This window comes from Talaromyces rugulosus, chromosome I (genome assembly GCF_013368755.1).
Source record: "Talaromyces rugulosus chromosome I, complete sequence".
Classification (NCBI taxonomy): Eukaryota; Fungi; Ascomycota; class Eurotiomycetes; order Eurotiales; family Trichocomaceae; genus Talaromyces; species Talaromyces rugulosus.
The window spans coordinates 2,850,313-2,867,329 of NC_049561.1; the positions used below are offsets into that span (position 1 = coordinate 2,850,313).

At 46.4% G+C, this 17,017-nt stretch overlaps 4 protein-coding genes across 4 annotated transcripts; 1 reads left to right on the forward strand and 3 right to left on the reverse strand.

The window, feature by feature from the left end:
• Positions 1–29: 29 nt before the first annotated feature.
• Positions 30–9,751, forward strand: TRUGW13939_00970 (uncharacterized protein; the record flags this gene model as incomplete). Its single annotated transcript, XM_035484176.1, has 4 exons — positions 30–376; positions 439–8,135; positions 8,189–8,961; positions 9,023–9,751. The coding sequence occupies 4 exons, from the start codon at positions 30–32 to the stop codon at positions 9,749–9,751; spliced, it is 9,546 nt and encodes a 3,181-aa protein (XP_035340069.1).
• A 194-nt stretch (positions 9,752–9,945) lies between these two features.
• Positions 9,946–12,833, reverse strand: TRUGW13939_00971 (uncharacterized protein; the record flags this gene model as incomplete). The annotated part of the gene is made up of 4 exons (XM_035484177.1): positions 9,946–11,136; positions 11,225–11,959; positions 12,005–12,637; positions 12,687–12,833. 4 exons carry the CDS (start codon positions 12,831–12,833, stop codon positions 9,946–9,948), a joined length of 2,706 nt encoding a protein of 901 aa, XP_035340070.1.
• Positions 12,834–13,388: 555 nt separating this feature from the next.
• On the reverse strand, positions 13,389–14,228 carry TRUGW13939_00972 (uncharacterized protein; the record flags this gene model as incomplete). The annotated part of the gene is made up of 1 exon (XM_035484178.1): positions 13,389–14,228. The coding sequence occupies one exon, from the start codon at positions 14,226–14,228 to the stop codon at positions 13,389–13,391; it is 840 nt and encodes a 279-aa protein (XP_035340071.1).
• Positions 14,229–14,764: 536 nt separating this feature from the next.
• TRUGW13939_00973 (uncharacterized protein) lies at positions 14,765–17,011 on the reverse strand (the record flags this gene model as incomplete). Its single annotated transcript, XM_035484179.1, has 2 exons — positions 14,765–15,899; positions 15,957–17,011. 2 exons carry the CDS (start codon positions 17,009–17,011, stop codon positions 14,765–14,767), a joined length of 2,190 nt encoding a protein of 729 aa, XP_035340072.1.
• Positions 17,012–17,017: the final 6 nt, after the last annotated feature.

The following is a 17,017-nucleotide window of genomic DNA, read 5'->3' on the forward strand; positions in this document are numbered from 1 at the left end:
CTAATGGCTCCTAGCCAAGACGAGACACAATGGACCGCTCGTCGACACTTGGCACCAAGGGTCTAAAGTCCATCGTTAACCATCTTGTCTTGCCACCCAGATTGCCTGGTACCCGTGAAGAATTTCTTCCTTTGATTGATGATGGCCTGGCTAGGCGTTTGCGTGATGCTAGCCGTGTCTTGCGAGAACATACGCGCGACGCGGCTAGTCAACATTGGGAGACGCTCTGCAACATCATTCAGACAAGCCGAAAGCTGAACGATGGAGGCAAGCTGGACAATTCCACGCTCTTGACAGAGTTCTCCCGACTTGAAAAGAGGAGCCTGTTAATTCTTCAAGTCACGGAGCAAAACGCTGGTCTTCTTATTTACGGAGAGTATGCAGGCCATTTCACTTCATGACCATCCTTTCATGATAAAACTTCTAACTTTCGTCTAGAAATATTGATTCGGAAGATTTCGTCGTATTTGAGTCATTTGAGATATCCTCTACTGCCGAAGCCACGCTGAAAACCCCCAACGCTCTCATTTGGGACTTCCCTGGTTCAGCTGTTGCATTGCCATACTCCGAGTTCAAGAATGAAGTATTTCAGAATTCTCTTGCATTTTTTCTGCAACAAGCTAGTGTTGAATCTATCAAAAACTTCTCAGCACGTGCTCAAAAGGCAGGTTCACTAGCCGTCGAAAGCCGAGACACCGTACGCCCCGCCTTGATCACAGACATGCTTATGACTTTGGTTGAAGCAAATGGCCGTTCCTACTATCCAAGCCTACTTCGAAAGCGTGTGAGAGATGAAGTCGACTGGCGGGGCGGTGCCGAATCTCCATGGAGGCGAAGTCCGTACTGGCTTCTGCTAAGAGTCGCAGTACAGAGGCATCTTTACGCAAAGCACGGGCCAGAAATAGGTCGAGCCTGCTACAAGTTTCTCATCTGTGTCATGCTGGGCCACATAATCGAGGACGCGGTCGACTCTATAGATCCAGAACTTTTAAAACTTTTACAAGCCAAGTTGGCCCGTCGCCTTACCAAACTGCAAGTTGACAACAACAAAGGCTCACCTGAGCTTCACAACACTACCGCGGCCATGTTCCCTATCCTACAGCCCTTGTTTGAAAAGAGCTTGAGTCTGGCGTCGGAAAAGATCAAGCGGTTTTGGGAGAACTTTCAGAAAAGAATGAGCCCAAGAATTCCAACACTTGCACGCGAAGCTACGCCTAAAGATCTGACATTATCCCTCCGCAACAGTGGGGAGTACCTAGATGGGATTTTGTCGTCTCACAAAGTAGCCAAGTTAGTTCACCAGCTGCCACGGTCGACAGTGTCGGAAAAATTCGCAAAGGACGGTGCGATAGCACAATTTAATCGCTTTTCACAAATCTACTACAAATTATCCACGCTCGAAGCTGAAGCACAAAAGCTATACTCTGAAGGCCTCAAAACCGAAGACTCCGAAAAGTGCTGTTCTTGCTTGGCAAAGAAGATACACGAATATCTGGATGCTGTTGGGAGCGCGTACAACGATAACCCGGAACAAAAAAGCGTCATGATTCTTACTGTGATGAGAATGTGGACACTTTTGGATCACAATGCCACAAATACCTTCCCTCTTTTGCAAAAATACAGTCCTGGTATCCCTCCAGAGGCCCTCGATGCTCTTCAAGTGTTGCGATACATTGATATGGTGCACTTGCATGGAATACAGGAGCACTTACACCACCGCCAATCTGCTTCCAACAAACGTACTATTTTTGAAGACCCTTGCAGAGGCTCGTTTGCAGAAAGCTATTACAGCGAAGCAAAAGTGGCTTTTGCTATGATTGAAGTCCGCTCAGCCATAGAGAATTCAGCTGAAAAAGCGCGTCTTGCAAAAGTGAAGGAATGGGAAAGCCTCTCTCACAAGTTTGATGACATTGAGCAAAAAATAGCTAGAGCCACATGCATCTATACTTTGGACGAAGAAACGGGGGGGATGACACACGACATGAAACAATGTACCAAGTGCTACCTCCAGCGTTGTGCTCGTCGAATGCAGATCCAGATTTTTGAGCACCCACTTCCGCAACAAGAAGTCCACACAAGAACTGTGATTTCTGAGCTACTATGCCCTGCAGCACTACGTGCATATCGAAATGTGACATGGAGAATCATCTATGAGCTGGGGTATCCTGACTATAAAAGGGATTTACAACCGCATCAGCTTTTGTCTGACTACGATCCTCTGGCGGAGTTTGCCAATCCAAAATACCAAGGAGAATCGGGGGTTTTGCTCGCTTCTGTTACCAAACCATTCACGTCAACACACTACAGGGTTGTCAGAATGCCAACCGATTATGACAGTATATTTTTACCTAATGGGCTCAAATTCAAATACTATGATACAAGGACTGGTGTTTGGACTGGGACACCTAGGAATCACCCATCCTTTGCACATCATTGTCAGATGATTATTCCAAACGGGTCACCTTTTGTCGAGCTGCAGGCCACTCTCCACAATGCTGCCACAACTACCGGACCAACTTCATATGAGGTCGTGGCAAGCCAAGGTCGATGTCCGTCTGGGTTAAGCATGCACGAATTCACCGCTTATCAAAGCCTCTTTTCCGGACATTTACGTCGCTGGCCATCGATATTAGTGGAACTTGGAGCTTCTAATTTGAACTTCAGCACAGAAGCAACGGCTTTTCTGGTGGCATACCTGGCTGTCCACGCTGGACCCGCTCACGCTATCGATCCACTTCGACAGATTCATAACGTGTACCGCGACAAAGCCTTTTGTGACACATTGATCCAGCAAATTACAAGGCGTCTTGACAATATAGCGGGAAACTGGCGTGAAACTCATTCTATGTCGATGCTTCTTACGTTGATCCTTCGTCTTCACGCCATTGGTCCCAAGAGTCTACGTGCCACGGCATTATCACTTCTCGACAATGTTCGTCAAATTACTCTAAAGTGGCTTAGAAAATTACGCCTTGAGTCCGTCAAGGCGAGTAGCTCGGAGACATCGTTTGCGGCATCTCGGTACACATTCATAGTATCGTTGCTTTGCAAAAGAACCTTCTTATTTTACGACCATAAAGTTTTAGATCCTTCTCTCCTTTCCTGCTTTATTGAATCCTCAATTGCACTGCAGGACAACATGGCTGGAAACCTACAAAAATTATCTCCCTCGCTGAGGAATAGCCTGGTTGGCGACATCAAGATGACCTACAGCATGCGCAACTGCCTCTTACCATCTTTCGAAACTTCTCCTGAGGCTTTAAGCCTGGCGATGAATTCTATATGGTCCCAACCAGACGATAGCGAGATTGGATTTCAGATATCAACCAAAACAGCCAATATCAACGAGTGGTGGTTTGAGTCGACCTTTCGTACTTGCCCGCAGTCTTGTGAACAGCTCATTCAGTATCACTTGCTCGAAGGCCATCTCCTTATCGATGGATTACCAGTGGGAAAACTGCCTTCTCAACACAGATCTGCCGTTATACTCGAAACACTTTTTGGAAAGCAGCCAATCATAGTTGTACCCTCAGGACTCTCTGGTATGACCTACGAGGTTCCCCGCCACGTGAAAGGGCATCGTATCCACATTGGGTTCCGGAACAATGAGATAATTGTGCGCGCCATTTTTAAAGGCGATCTGTTGGAGCTCATCCCTCCCGCCATTTTTGCAACCTCGTCTGAGCTTGACCTGCCAATGGAACTATGGAAGGACTGCGTACATTGGTTGAACCTTACAACCGGTGTTATGGAGATCAGACGATTGCCTAATATTTGGACACCAAAATTCGGGCACTGGAAGCTGGATGTCCGAGATCGAACTGCCAAACGTAAAAGGGATTCAAATTCATTGATCGACCCTCGCAGTCCAATATTCCACCAGATTGCAAGAATCTTCAAATATTTCGAACCTCGCGAAAGATTGACGATTTACCAAACGAGAAAAGGCATAAATGTTGAGTTACGTCGCTTAGAACTATCATTCTTTGTCAACCAAAATGGGCGACTTGAATGTAGACAATTGAGATCAGAAATCGACCCAAATCAGGATGCTGGAACTTGGTACGGACTACAGAGCAAAATTGTTCTACGAGACTTCCGAAATAGGAAGAATAAGAGCATCCTTGTTCCCTTTGGAGATATTGCGTACGAGTTATCGGGTCCCAATGTCGTTGTTACTGTGCGAAGTGAAGGTGGCTATGGGAGATTTGTGATCAATGAGATTTTGGGTCGGCTTGATTGTCCACCGGAACCAAGATTGCTGTATCTCAAAGCTCAACTCCATGCATACACATCTTACGTCCTTCCTGATCCTCTAACAGGGCGCACTGGATCTGAAGAAGCAATTCAATTCTTGAAGTCTGGGATATGTCAGCCATGGACGCCTATCACACCGGGACCGTCGCAGTGCCTTGTTTCGATATCCAAGCTATCACCTAAACGAGCTTTTTATGAAGGGATTCGCCAGATGCAGACTGTAGAATGGGACCCAAACCTCAACACCGTCTCACAGAATGATGAATTCATATGCCTAGTCCAGGGCATCTTTGAGAAGTCAAATACCCTTGGCATGTTTCGCTCTCAAAAGGAGAATGTTATTCAAGCTGAGGTTAACAACAATGCGATTTTCTGTGATGAAAAAGAGACGCATCTTCGAAACCGGGGCATCTGGCGGCGCAACCTCTATGAGCGTTCTGCAAATGTTGAAGTTGCCAGTGATGCCCCCAAGGATCTAGTTTACGCCAGTCGTGATAAGTATGCTTTTAACAAAGCTCATTCCAATGTTTACGTATCAACAACATTACTCCGACGCTGGTCCTCGAATGTTTCATTTCCTATTGATTTGAATTCCCTTTTCTCCCAATGGCCAACCATAGGGGGTTTTGACCGGTCTTTCAACAAAGTCCTTGTTAGCGATTCGCTGAATGTCGATTTATCTATGGAGTTCGGAGCACTCACAAATCTCTGCCGGAACAGTGAGCAGAAAGATTCTTATAAACTGATGTTTCTTTTCGCCCCCATGTCTTTCAAGGAAGAAGTTGATATGGCTCTTGTTCGCGCCTTGATCGGATTCGCCACTATAGGAACTTTGAAGGAATTGGAACCTCCGCTCTGGCCTTCATATTCTCATTTTCACTCAAATGAAGTTCCAACCGTCGACTATTTAAAACAGCTCATCAAGCCCACATGCGCTCCTTATCCTGCAGATGAACTCAACTTTTTAGGAGGAACACTCAGCCGCAAGGTCCGAAGCAGACAAAACGAAGCTAAGCGACAGTACCACAAGAAAGTTGACTCGGATTGTATGGATATGGCAGAGTCTTTACTCAATAAGTGGCCTTCCCAGGAGCCTATTTTCGACAATGATCGAGTGAGCTCACTTGTTGACGTCTCCAGCGCGTTGGAAATTCTAAAGCCGGAATGGCTGCGATTGTATCATAATTTTCAACTGTCTCAATACATCGAACGAGTACAAAAATTCTTACAAGAAAATGTCGACCAGGATCCCGCAACTACTCCTTCTCATGAGACCACATGCGAGATCTATCCCACGCGTACACGTGGCCAGGAGATTCCAACATTATATGATCTATTATCCAACGACCTCTCACACCGTGCACCTAAGAATAAAGGTCAAAATTCCATGTTTTCTCGCATCATCGAAACACCAGCAGGGAATGTTACCGAAGTGCCGGAGTTGACTGAGCTCAAAAATATCGTTCGAGAGCTGACTTACTCCGCATCTGCAGTCGAACAAAGCTATGCCGAGGACTTGATGAGGAGTGTGAACTCTTTGAGCGAAAAGCCCGGTGTTTTTGCGAGCGATGTACCATCCTATTCCGTCATTCCACAGGCCTCAAATGTGTTTTCAATGATTGTAGATTTGTGCAATTTCATACAATTGCGACTCAGGGCGCTTGTATATTCCTTTCAGGATGACTATCGATCGCAGTGGTTACTGAAAGGAGATATATGGCCTTGCATAACCCCGGTGACAATACTAAAAAGCCTTGCCTCAGCACCAGAAACTCAATACGGAGTTGGGATGAAGAAAGCAATCATCGAATATGGAGAATCAATTACATGGCTTCAGCGTCTTCTAAGGTTAGAGGATGCAATCTTGAGACGCGATTCTCACCGCATCTTCGGGGAAATGACAAATACTGGACACGAAAACTGGGACCCATACAAGCATCCATTGTGGCTACTTCTTGAAATCGAATCAAACATTCTTATTCGAAAAGATCAAGTCAAAGTCGCTCTTGCCATAATGGAACCATCGTCGGGAACGAATTCAGTGCTTCAAATGAATATGGGTCAAGGCAAGACATCTTGTGTCATGCCCATGGTTGTAGCAGAGCTAGCCGACACAAAGCGACTAGCCAGAGTCATCGTCCCCAAGGCTTTACTCTTACAGACTGCACAAATAATGCAATCTCGTTTGGGTGGACTCCTGGATCGCCAAGTGCGCCACGTTCCCTTTTCACGGAAAACGCCAACAGATGAGACAACGATCAAGACCTATGTTAGAGTTCACAGAGAAATAATGACCTCTTCTGGAGTTATGATTTCTTTGCCGGAACATATCCTTTCATTCATGCTTAGTGGCTTGCAAAGACTTTCGGATGGCCGACATGCCGAAGCGGAACTAATGATCAAAATCCAAGAGTTGCTACGAAGGGCCTGTCGTGATGTCTTGGACGAAAGCGATGTTACTCTAAGCGCTCGCACGCAGCTAATCTATCCGTCGGGGACCCAGGCAAATGTTGACGGTCATCCGCATCGGTGGGAAACATCGGAGGCAGTGCTGAGGCTTGTTTCGAACCATTATTGGGATTTACAGAAAGAATTTCCCAGAAGCCTTGAAGTGTTCAAGAGACCGCAAGGGGGTCTTCCTTTTGTCTTTTTCCTCCGGCAAGATGCGGAAAATTCGTTGATTGCACGCTTAGTTCACGATGTTCTGCGTGGTCACATCCCAGGGCTACCTATGGGAGATCGTCCGCACGCGGACCGTGTGGCTATCAAGAAGTTCATATCGGCGCCCAAAGTTCATCCCACAACGAGGGCAAGAATCAACAAAATATTCGGCGAGCAAGGAAGTTCTAGGCAGACTCTTCACCTGTTACGAGGCCTCTTTGTCCACAGAATACTCATACTCACATTGAAAAAGCGATACAACGTGCAATACGGGCTTCATCCCAACAGAGACCCTATTGCAGTACCATATCATGCCAAAGGAGTCCCATCTGATCAAGCTGAATGGGGACATCCTGATGTTGCCATATTATTCACATGCTTATCCTTCTACTTTGGCGGACTGCAACTGGAGGACCTCAGGCAGAGTTTATCTCATGTCTTGAAATCCGATGACCCATCTAGCGGTTACGACAAGTGGACAGAAGGCTCGATGACACTGCCAGATTCACTACGTGAGTGGAGCAGCATCAATGTTGACGATGAATTCCAACTCCGAGAAATATGGACGCATTTACGGCTCGACATGAACGTCATTGATTACTATCTTAATCACTTTGTCTTCCCCAGGCATGCGAAGCAATTCGACATCAAGCTCCAGGCTAGTGGCTGGGATATCCCGTTGTTTTCTTCCCAGACTCTCACTACAGGCTTTAGTGGAACAAACGATAACAAGACTATGTTACCACTCACTGTTAAACAGGGAGATCTAGACGCTCTGTCCCATACAAATGCCGAAGTACTCACATACCTTTTACAGCCAAGAAACCGAAAGTTTGTCGTCGCGGCGGACATTGACGGGAAGCACATAAGTGAGAGGAAGCTCCTAGAACTACTAACTGATATGAAAATTAAGATTTTGATCGATGCCGGTGCACAAATTCTCGAGATGGACAATTTTACTTTGGTACAGACCTGGCTTAACATCTACACAGAACCCCAGGCGGCTGTGTACTTTGATTCTGAAAATCGACCGTACGTTTTGTATCGCCAAGGAAACAGGTTGCCTCTATCAGCTTCCTCATACGCTGATAACCTTTCTCAATGCCTGATTTATCTTGACGAAGCACACACCCGCGGTACAGATCTGAGGCTCCCTGCCGATGCCAAGGGGGCTTTGACTTTGGGTCTTGGACAAACCAAAGATCACACTGTCCAGGGTAAGAAAACTTTGTTTCCAAGTAATACATAATAACTCTAACATATTGGTCAGCTGCCATGCGATTGAGACAGCTAGCAACTTCACAGTCGATTACTTTCGTCGCTCCTCCCGAAGTCCACCACAGTATACTGGATCATCGCAAGAAGACAACGCGGGATACTCTCGACTCACACGACGTTATATCGTGGTTACTAAAACAGACTGGTAGCAGCATAGAGCAAATGCAACCCTTGTACTTTGCACAGGGAATGGACTTTTGTCAGCGAATGGAAGCTGCTTCACGATACCCTGACTTTCTCACTAAGTCAGCTCACCGGGACCAGTATCTACGAGTATTGCGACAAGCCGAAAAGCAGACTCTCGAGCAACTTTATGGTCCGAAAAAGAAGGACAAGAAGAGTGACAGCCTTATTTTAGGATCTACAACTGAGGGTGAAGTGAGCAATTTCGTCAAGCAGCTCCAAGCTCGTCGCAAACAATTCCAGGATACTGGGGCCGCCGTTCACAGCTCAACCCTACAAGAAGTTGAGCAAGAGAGGGAAGTTGCTTTTGAAGTAGAGGCTGTCCGAGAGGTACAAAAACCTGTAGCCTTCCACGCGTTGGCATTCCCGGGGCTCCATCCAGACCTCTGGCATTTCGCGAAAACTGGCCTCCTATTTCCAGACTTTACAGGGTTGCAGAATGCTTTCGCATCTCTAAAGTATACTCAAGTTGGCAAGAAGTACGGCATGACTAGATTTGCATCGAAGTCCAAGCTATACGTCTCGAGGGAGTTTATGAGAACAGTGAAACTGCCTGAAGGCCAGTTCAATGACAACCTCGTGGTAAGTCTAGTATGAATAGCAACTAAACGCTCAATGAAGGGCTAATAATAGATTCTCTCAGCGCCCCATAAATTGGGTTCTTTGGAGCATGGTGACAGAGAATGCTGTGGTCGTTATCCCAGAAGAGGCAGAAATCATCATCCCCCTACTTCGAGAGGCTCCCGACAATGGCGTTTATCTCATTACATATTCCGCACCATTGACCCGTGCTATGGTACACTTCAACGATTTCTCCTATTACAGCGTACCTCCCATGCCGACGACTTGGAAAGCCCCTGATTGGTTGAAAACAGAGCTTGGAATTCTAGCAGGTCGCGTCTACTTTGAGTTTGACGAATATCACAACATCTGCGACTTTCTTGAAGATAGTCCAGAGAAAAAGGAAACAGGTTCTCTTTTAGGTACTTGGGAAGATGTATCGCTTGAAATAGATGAATGCATGATGATGGATGAAGAAGATGAAGAACAAGACCTCGAACCTGGCCAGATCGTTGACCTCGACAAGACAGCTGCAAACTCGAACAAGAGTCCAGTACTATTTCTTCAAGAATGGTTGGCTCTTAGACGCCGCGGGCAAGATTTCACCCACACACCAGTGGGTTATATCTGCCAAGGCAAAGTCCTCGATGCCGATCATCCATTCTTCTCTAGGCGTGAGAGATGTGTCGCCAATGTGGGCATAAGTGATGTCACAAAGGGACACGAGATGTCCGACTCGGACGACTTTGATGATGGAGAAGGGGATGAGTTTGAATTCGACGACGATCTCCACATCGACGAGGCTATGTAGCGATTATTAGACAAGTTTACTGGGTGTATGGTTTACTATTTTTCGGATATAGTTTTACCATATTCGTGGTGGTTTGTTGAAATTTCGGTTTATCGTTGTACAAGTATTCAATTCGCCATGTATCTAAAAGACAAAAAAAATCAATTTCGTTATGTGTATTGTTATTATTATTATGCTAATTTTAGTGGAGGGCATTAGGAGAATATTAGATTCCATCGATAATCATCGCGACACTTTTCAGATTCCTGTTCAATCCACGAGTCAATGTCCATAGGCTCTTCTCCAAGAGAAACCAGCATCCCTTTGATAAGATCACAGGCTTCGTCCCGATTGAATCCACTTGCAAGACCCATGTGGAACCTTCGAACAGGATCGAAATCGCCAGTATAGACAGCTAAGTCATCCCTTCCCTTAAGTTTCAGCTCTTGTAAAAGCGTCTTGTCATCCTCCGAGAGACTGGCTGTGCCGGAGTAAAGGGCACCCAGATCAGCCGTTACGAGCGACGGACCAAAGGCTTCACAGGCAGGAACAACTCGTGCAAATTGCCAATCAATAATCCCAGTGACGTTGTAGTCGTTATCGATAAGTAGATGATCGCCTTTATCATCGACATGTTTAAGATAAAAGGCCCCACGGGTCTCATTGCAGCACAAGTCTGCTGCATGTCGATGAAGTAATTTGTAGAACAGAAAGGCTTCCTTTGGGTATTGATCGTAAATTTGCTTATCCGCTATGAGGCTGAGGTACTCGTCTGTGATACCGGTAAAGTATTCCACGGCGCTGTCGAAAGGGCCGTATTTCCCAAGGGAAACGAACCGGTTGCTCACCACGGGTCCAACGTTGATACTGCCTTCTGTCGATAAAGGCGAGCCAGCATGAGGTAAGGGATATTTGCTCAGTTCGATCAAGAAGTCGGCTACCTGGCTTATCACTCGACTCTGTTGGTCTGGCGTTGCAAGGTACGGATAATAAGGCTTCCCTGGCAATTTCTCCATCAATATGTAGTTAACACCCACGGCGTTGGCTGTATCAGAAAGAATTCCATAACCAAATGCTTTCGGAGAAGGCAGCCTCGTCGACTCCAGAAATTTGAGCGTAGCATACTCGCTCGCTACCAGATATTCCACCAGGTCCATTGGGACGTCGCTGAATCCTGTTCGTGGAATGCGAGCGAGCCGTTCCTCGCCGTCATCAAATATAAGAATTGCATGATAGTTTGCGCAGCCCATGAGCGACCCAGCCCCTATGTGCTTGCCTGGTTGAAGTCTACAATGCTTCCCGCCATTCAGGGACGTTGCTCGTTTCGTGAGTTCGCTCACATTAATTTCGGAGAGCAACACTTCTACCTCATCATTTATAGCCTTTTCCCATGCCTCATCATTCAGCTATAGTAAAGAATAAGCATCCAAGTCAAGAAACAGGTAATGAATAAGGTTTTAAACGGGGTAGGAGAGATGTAAAGCGAAGGCATACCTCAGACATGGAAGGACAGGTATGAAAATTCTTGTCTTGGTGTATCGCACGCAGATGTCTTTGACACATCGAACAGCTGGCCCCACGAACACCTGCTTTGTCACATTCTGGTACAGAGCATGTTGCAAAACGAAAAGGGTTGTGCTTCTGTTTGCCTTCCAGCTTGGATTCCTCTCCGTTTACCGCAGATTCTGCAAGCTGTTGCAGCGTGTGATCATTCGAGAACTGTGATAAATGAGTGGTACGCCATTTTTCCCAATCGAGAACTTCTGAAGTTCCGTCAACCGTATTAACCATTCCCTGAAAGACATCTAGAGCTTCCTTCCAGGAGAAGTTCATTCCCGTTCCAAGTCCAAAACAGAGGCGGCGTATCAGGTCCGGCGCAGCAGCAAATCGACCCAAATGTTGACATTCAGACTCCAATGCATATTGAAGCGCCTTATCTTGATCGCCACGGCCTGCTATCCCACTATATATTGAACTCATATCCGCGCTGACAAGGGAGGGCCCAAAAGCTTCGTAGATAGGGACAGTCCTAGCAAAGCTCCAGTCGATGAGTCCAACGACATTGAATTCGTCATCTACCATGATATGGTCTCCCTTGTCGTCCATGTGTTTTAGAAAGAATGGGCCGTTGTCAAGATCGTTCTCAAAACAATTAAAACGCCTTTCCACAGCTAACTTAGCTATGTATTTGTAAATGAGATATGCATCAGCTGCATAGGACGAGAACAGCTGTTTTTCCCTAATAAAATTCAAATATGTCTCTGCCTAGCTTACGTAGTAATCGACTGCGTTTGAAAACGGACCAAGTGGCGGCAGCGTTCCAGCGCGGTCGCCTGCAATGTGTCCTACGCAAATTTCTCCGCTAGAATCGTACGTGAGTGACCCGATCTTTTCGCATGGATGCTCGCTCAGTATGCGTAAAATGCGTGCCAAGCTTCTGTATACTTTTTCTAGCTGCTCAGGTGTTGGTTCCAGATACAGTAAAGGTCGTCCGGGCATCTCATCTATCAGCATGTATGCAGCGCCAACATCGTTTTGTGGGTCATTTCGTAATCCATAGCCATGAACCTTTGGGGTAGGGACATCTTGGATACGCGATAGCCATTGCAGTGTGGCACATTCGCTCAGTAGCATATTGTTGGTGGTCTCATCAGAGAACGAGGTGAAGTTCTGACGTGGCAAGCGTGCAAGCCAGCTCGACCTATCTGCAAAGACAATGCGGCGATGAACATGCATGCCACCAAGAAGAGATCTTCCAAGGGGGTCTGTGTCATCTAGTTGGCAAGGAATCCCGCGTTTTAATAAGGAGGCGCGGCGCAAAAGCGACTCGTAATTGACCCTCCGATGAAGGGATTCCAGTTCCTCTATCTGAGTTGCGTCCCAGGTAGCATCGTCTATAAAGCCTTTCTATCCAGTTCTTAGCAGAAGTTTGAGGTCAAACGGGATATATGCGTACGTCACATCTGTGTAAAGGTGAATCAACATGGGTCGAGCAAAAGTGTTGCTGGCATCGCTCACAACTGCCTATGTCAATTGCCGAAGGATTGGGACAGTCATCGATTGAGCAGTCCCAGAAACGAAATTCTTCCGCAGAGATAGACATAGTAGATTTTTAGAAAAGCGTCTTTGTTGTAAAATCTTTGGTGACGCGGGAAAAATAATAGCCTTATAGACTTCAGACGTTCCAGTGTTCCACCAATGTAGTTATGCATTCAGAAAGATATTTTCAAAGAAAATACCCCTAAAGTTGTTACATGGATATGTACAAAGGCGGCACAGTCACCCCTCACTAAAGACCCACTAATCTTGCATGCGGCTGAAAATACGGTGACAATGAAATTAACTATGTCCATCTTGATTCGATTTCATAAAATTAATAGGGGATGTTTACGCTGGATGAACTTTGAGTCCTCTAAGGTCTAGGAAAATATCGAACTGGCTTTCATATCGAACATTTGAAGCTCGATGTCGGGGAAAAAATAAATTGATACTACCAAGCTCTTAATCGCGTTGAAGTTGAAGTTCACTCTGCATTTAGACATTCAAATCTATCGACTAAATTCAAAACAGTAAACAAACAAACGGTAGAATTGAAAAAAAAAAAAAAAAAAAAAAAAAGGAAACGACAAAAAGACGAGCCTTCTATCTGAATCTGGCTCTACTTCTTCGTATTTGCCTTCCCACGTCCATGCTCACCCGGAGTGTACTTGGTCCTATACTCCAGTCCAAGAGTCTCATGGCGGATATTGAAATCCCCTTGAGAGTCATTCCCCAGGATTCGGGGCATAAGATACCCTGGCTTCCCAAATACACATAGCGACCACTTCGGGGCAGCCATCGACACCTTGTACGTGTGCTCGGCGAAACGCGGCATGTCTTGCCCGAAGTGCTTTTGCAGAGATAGCTTGATGTTACCTCGCATTGACGCAATGTCCTTGTTGATGTCCGCAAAATTTGGCCCGAATTCTTTGGCTCCACCTTGTGCAGGACGAAAGAGGACCAAATGCGCTTCTTGGGTGGTGGCACTTGGCCAGGATTTCAGATTTCCACCAAGTAACGTATTGCAGAAAGTCTTCATAGTCTTGGTAAACCGGTCATTTTTGCCTTTGGACGAATACACTTTCTGGAACCCATCATCAGACGTCGAACCAACGAAGCCCTCCGGCACACTGTCCAAACTGAACCGTACCATGATTGATCGCTTTGGAAGCACCGCAATCAGGACAAGACCCAACTGGTTATCAGCAGTAGTATTACGGGTCTCAAGACCGTTGATATAAAAACTGTCTGGTAACGAATAGCACCGATCAAATCGGATTGCCAAGGCGCGGTTCTCCGGCACCATGTGTGTAATCGGACGTTTCAATTTGGTTGGATCGGAGCAGACCCGTTTCACCAGCTTGTCAGGTACTCTAAAGGGTCGATCGGAGTCCAGCCAACAGAATGGCTGTAGCCAATCCCTCAGTTTTGCCCCGTCGGCTTTTTGTACATTTGCCATGTTTGAGAAGTTTCTGTCAAATAGAAGGGAACGGGATTTGGGATGATGAGTATTTTTAGTGATGAGTGTCTGCGATGATGAGGGTTATTTTATCTATAGAGTGGTAGATACAAGTGTGTTTAAATTCTGAAAGAGCAATGAATCAAACCCAAAATTGTGTGGGCTCTTCTGGAAAATTGTCAAAAATATTTATCTCTTTTCAGCAAAAACCCGGATTTAATGGCCAGCTACCGATTCTTTGACAATGCATGTGACTCGCGCTTTTCTATCATCAAAGAGTTCATTGTGTTTGCCACTCTTCTGCCTCGGAGAATGCCTTTATGCAATAGGCAAACCAAAATACTGTATAAAGAATAGATTTGGAAAATTATAGTTTTGGGTTAGAAAATATGGATCAGGAACGTGGTTGAAGATGCCAGACCATAATTTTGTTTGGATGTGAATTAGGGCGGAGGCAGGACAGAGCCACAAAGACATAACATTCATTATTTCATACTAACTATTTCCCATCTCTTACTCCTGTCACGTGGTGGCCCCTAAGCAATAAGTTTGATATCCTTTATCAACCCTTCAAAATCACTTCCCCCAATCGTCGCCAACGGCGCCTCTATAGCCATCTCTCTCCAGACAAGAGACTCTCCATCCAACCCAATCCTAGTCAAAAACTCCATTTCAGTCACTGCTTTCTGTCCGGTGGATTCCTCCACTCTCAGGAAAGTAGCGTTTCCTTGCGCAACCAAACTAGCCTTTGTCCAGGTATTCAGCGGCAAGCTGTAGTTCAGAGTATACGGGTTACCCGACGCTACGATAGTGACGTTGCTGATGGTGCCATTCCCGGCGAACAGTACCGAGTCTGGTCCAGAAAATATGGCGCCTGGTGTTTGTTTGGTTGGATAGATGGAGAAGGATAGGGTGTAGTTTCTTCCCTTGGACGACAACGGGGTGGTGAGGGAGCACGTAGGTGTAAGAGTGAGTGATCCATTAGCCACGGTACAGTCTGTCTTACCATCGTATTGGTTTCCTGACGAGTCCTTGACTGTCGGAAGGTGTGTCTGATTGTCGAAAGAGTAGGACAAAATAGTCTCCGATTTAGATGCAATCGCTCGATCAAGATTCTGCCCGGGGATAGCAGCATGCAACTTGTCAAAAACAGCATAATAATCGTCCTCAACCAACTGCCCACCCCATTGCTTATCAGCCAATGCAGGCAAGCCTTCCCGCCATGAGTAATATGCTTCACTGTACACAGTCGTATTTGGTCCGAAATCATTCCACAACGCGGCGATATGACCCAGCACCCGCGGTTCGTCGCGAGATGGGTTGTTGGTCGAGTTACTCGTATCAAAAATGTTTGGAGCATATGGCCCACCGTCTGGAGCACCGTGGAAGACTTTTGTGATGTTGATCGTCTGCGGATAGCCTGCAGAATACTTGCTAACCATATAAAACGCATCGTCGGAGTTGAGCACGTCGTATCCGTTTTGGATATAGTCCCAGTACGGGTTATCTTCGTACAGCTCCCAGTGCTGGATAGACACGTTTGTAGCAATGTTGTTGGTGTAGTTGCTTGACGGAGGGAATGTGCCCCAGATGCGGATGGATTTGTTTGCAGTAGATTGCATAAAGCCATTCATCGCGTTTACAAACGTGTTGTATTCTGTCGCCAATGCACTGCAGTTGAATCAGCCACGCTGTCAAAATAAACTCTGCGAAAGGGGAAAAACTCACTCCTTTGTCAACGACGCATCAACATACTCATCCGCTCCAACATGCACCGTCTTGGTATGGAACCACGGCAGAAAAGTCTTCCAGATCGTCTCCGCGGTCGGAATTGTATCTGGATGGCTGATATTTAGCAGCGAGATATCGGTGTCAATACCGAGATCCGGCTTCCACTGCGAAATCACCAGTGCATGGCCCGGCATTTCGAGCTCGGGGACAATTGTCACTCCCCGTGCCGCACATCTTTGCTGAACATCATCAAAAACCTCCCGTGTATAGGACTCGTTGGCGCGCTTGTTAAGCCCAGAAACCGCGGGGTCTGGCGAGAGAAGTCTAAAAGCAGCGTATAGATCGAGCTGCGTCTCTCGAGAATAAAGATCGACATTGTTGATCAGATTATCACTGAGATGGACATGGAACGTATTCTGCTTATAGAACGACAAGTACGCGCACATCTCCACCAGAAACGAAGGTGGGTAATAGTGTCGCCCGGCATCGAGCATAGCCCCTCGGATTCCCCAGCCAGGAGAGTCAGTGCCAGATCCCACGACGAGTTTGCCATTGTTCAGCGCTGCTTGCTGCAGCACAGAACGAGTCCCCCACCACACACCGAGAGGACTTGCGCCAGTGATGGTAATTGCAGATGGGGTCACGGATAGACTGTATCCCTCTGACGTTTCTCGGCCCGCTACATCGAGAAAATCACTGGAATTGCCAATGGTAAGATGAATATTTTGCGAATTTTTCGCTTGTGAGCCGACTTCAATTCCGATATTGTTTCTCTCCTCTTTTTCTCCCTGGAGATAGCTATTCAAATCATCTGCAAACGTGGTTGCAAAATCGTATAATGTCGGCGGGATCAACGTCGTACCACGCGTGTCCGTCACATTTGCAAAGCTAGAGTCAACGACAATTGCTCCGACATTGTGTAACTCAAAGTATCCTCCAGAAGAAGACTTGGAGAACGGCACTGTCGGGATTCCGACAAGGCCATCAGTATTATCGGCGGCCTGAGATGTGCCGGACAGGTAAAAAAGGGCTTGGGCCCAGAACTGCCTCATTGTGAT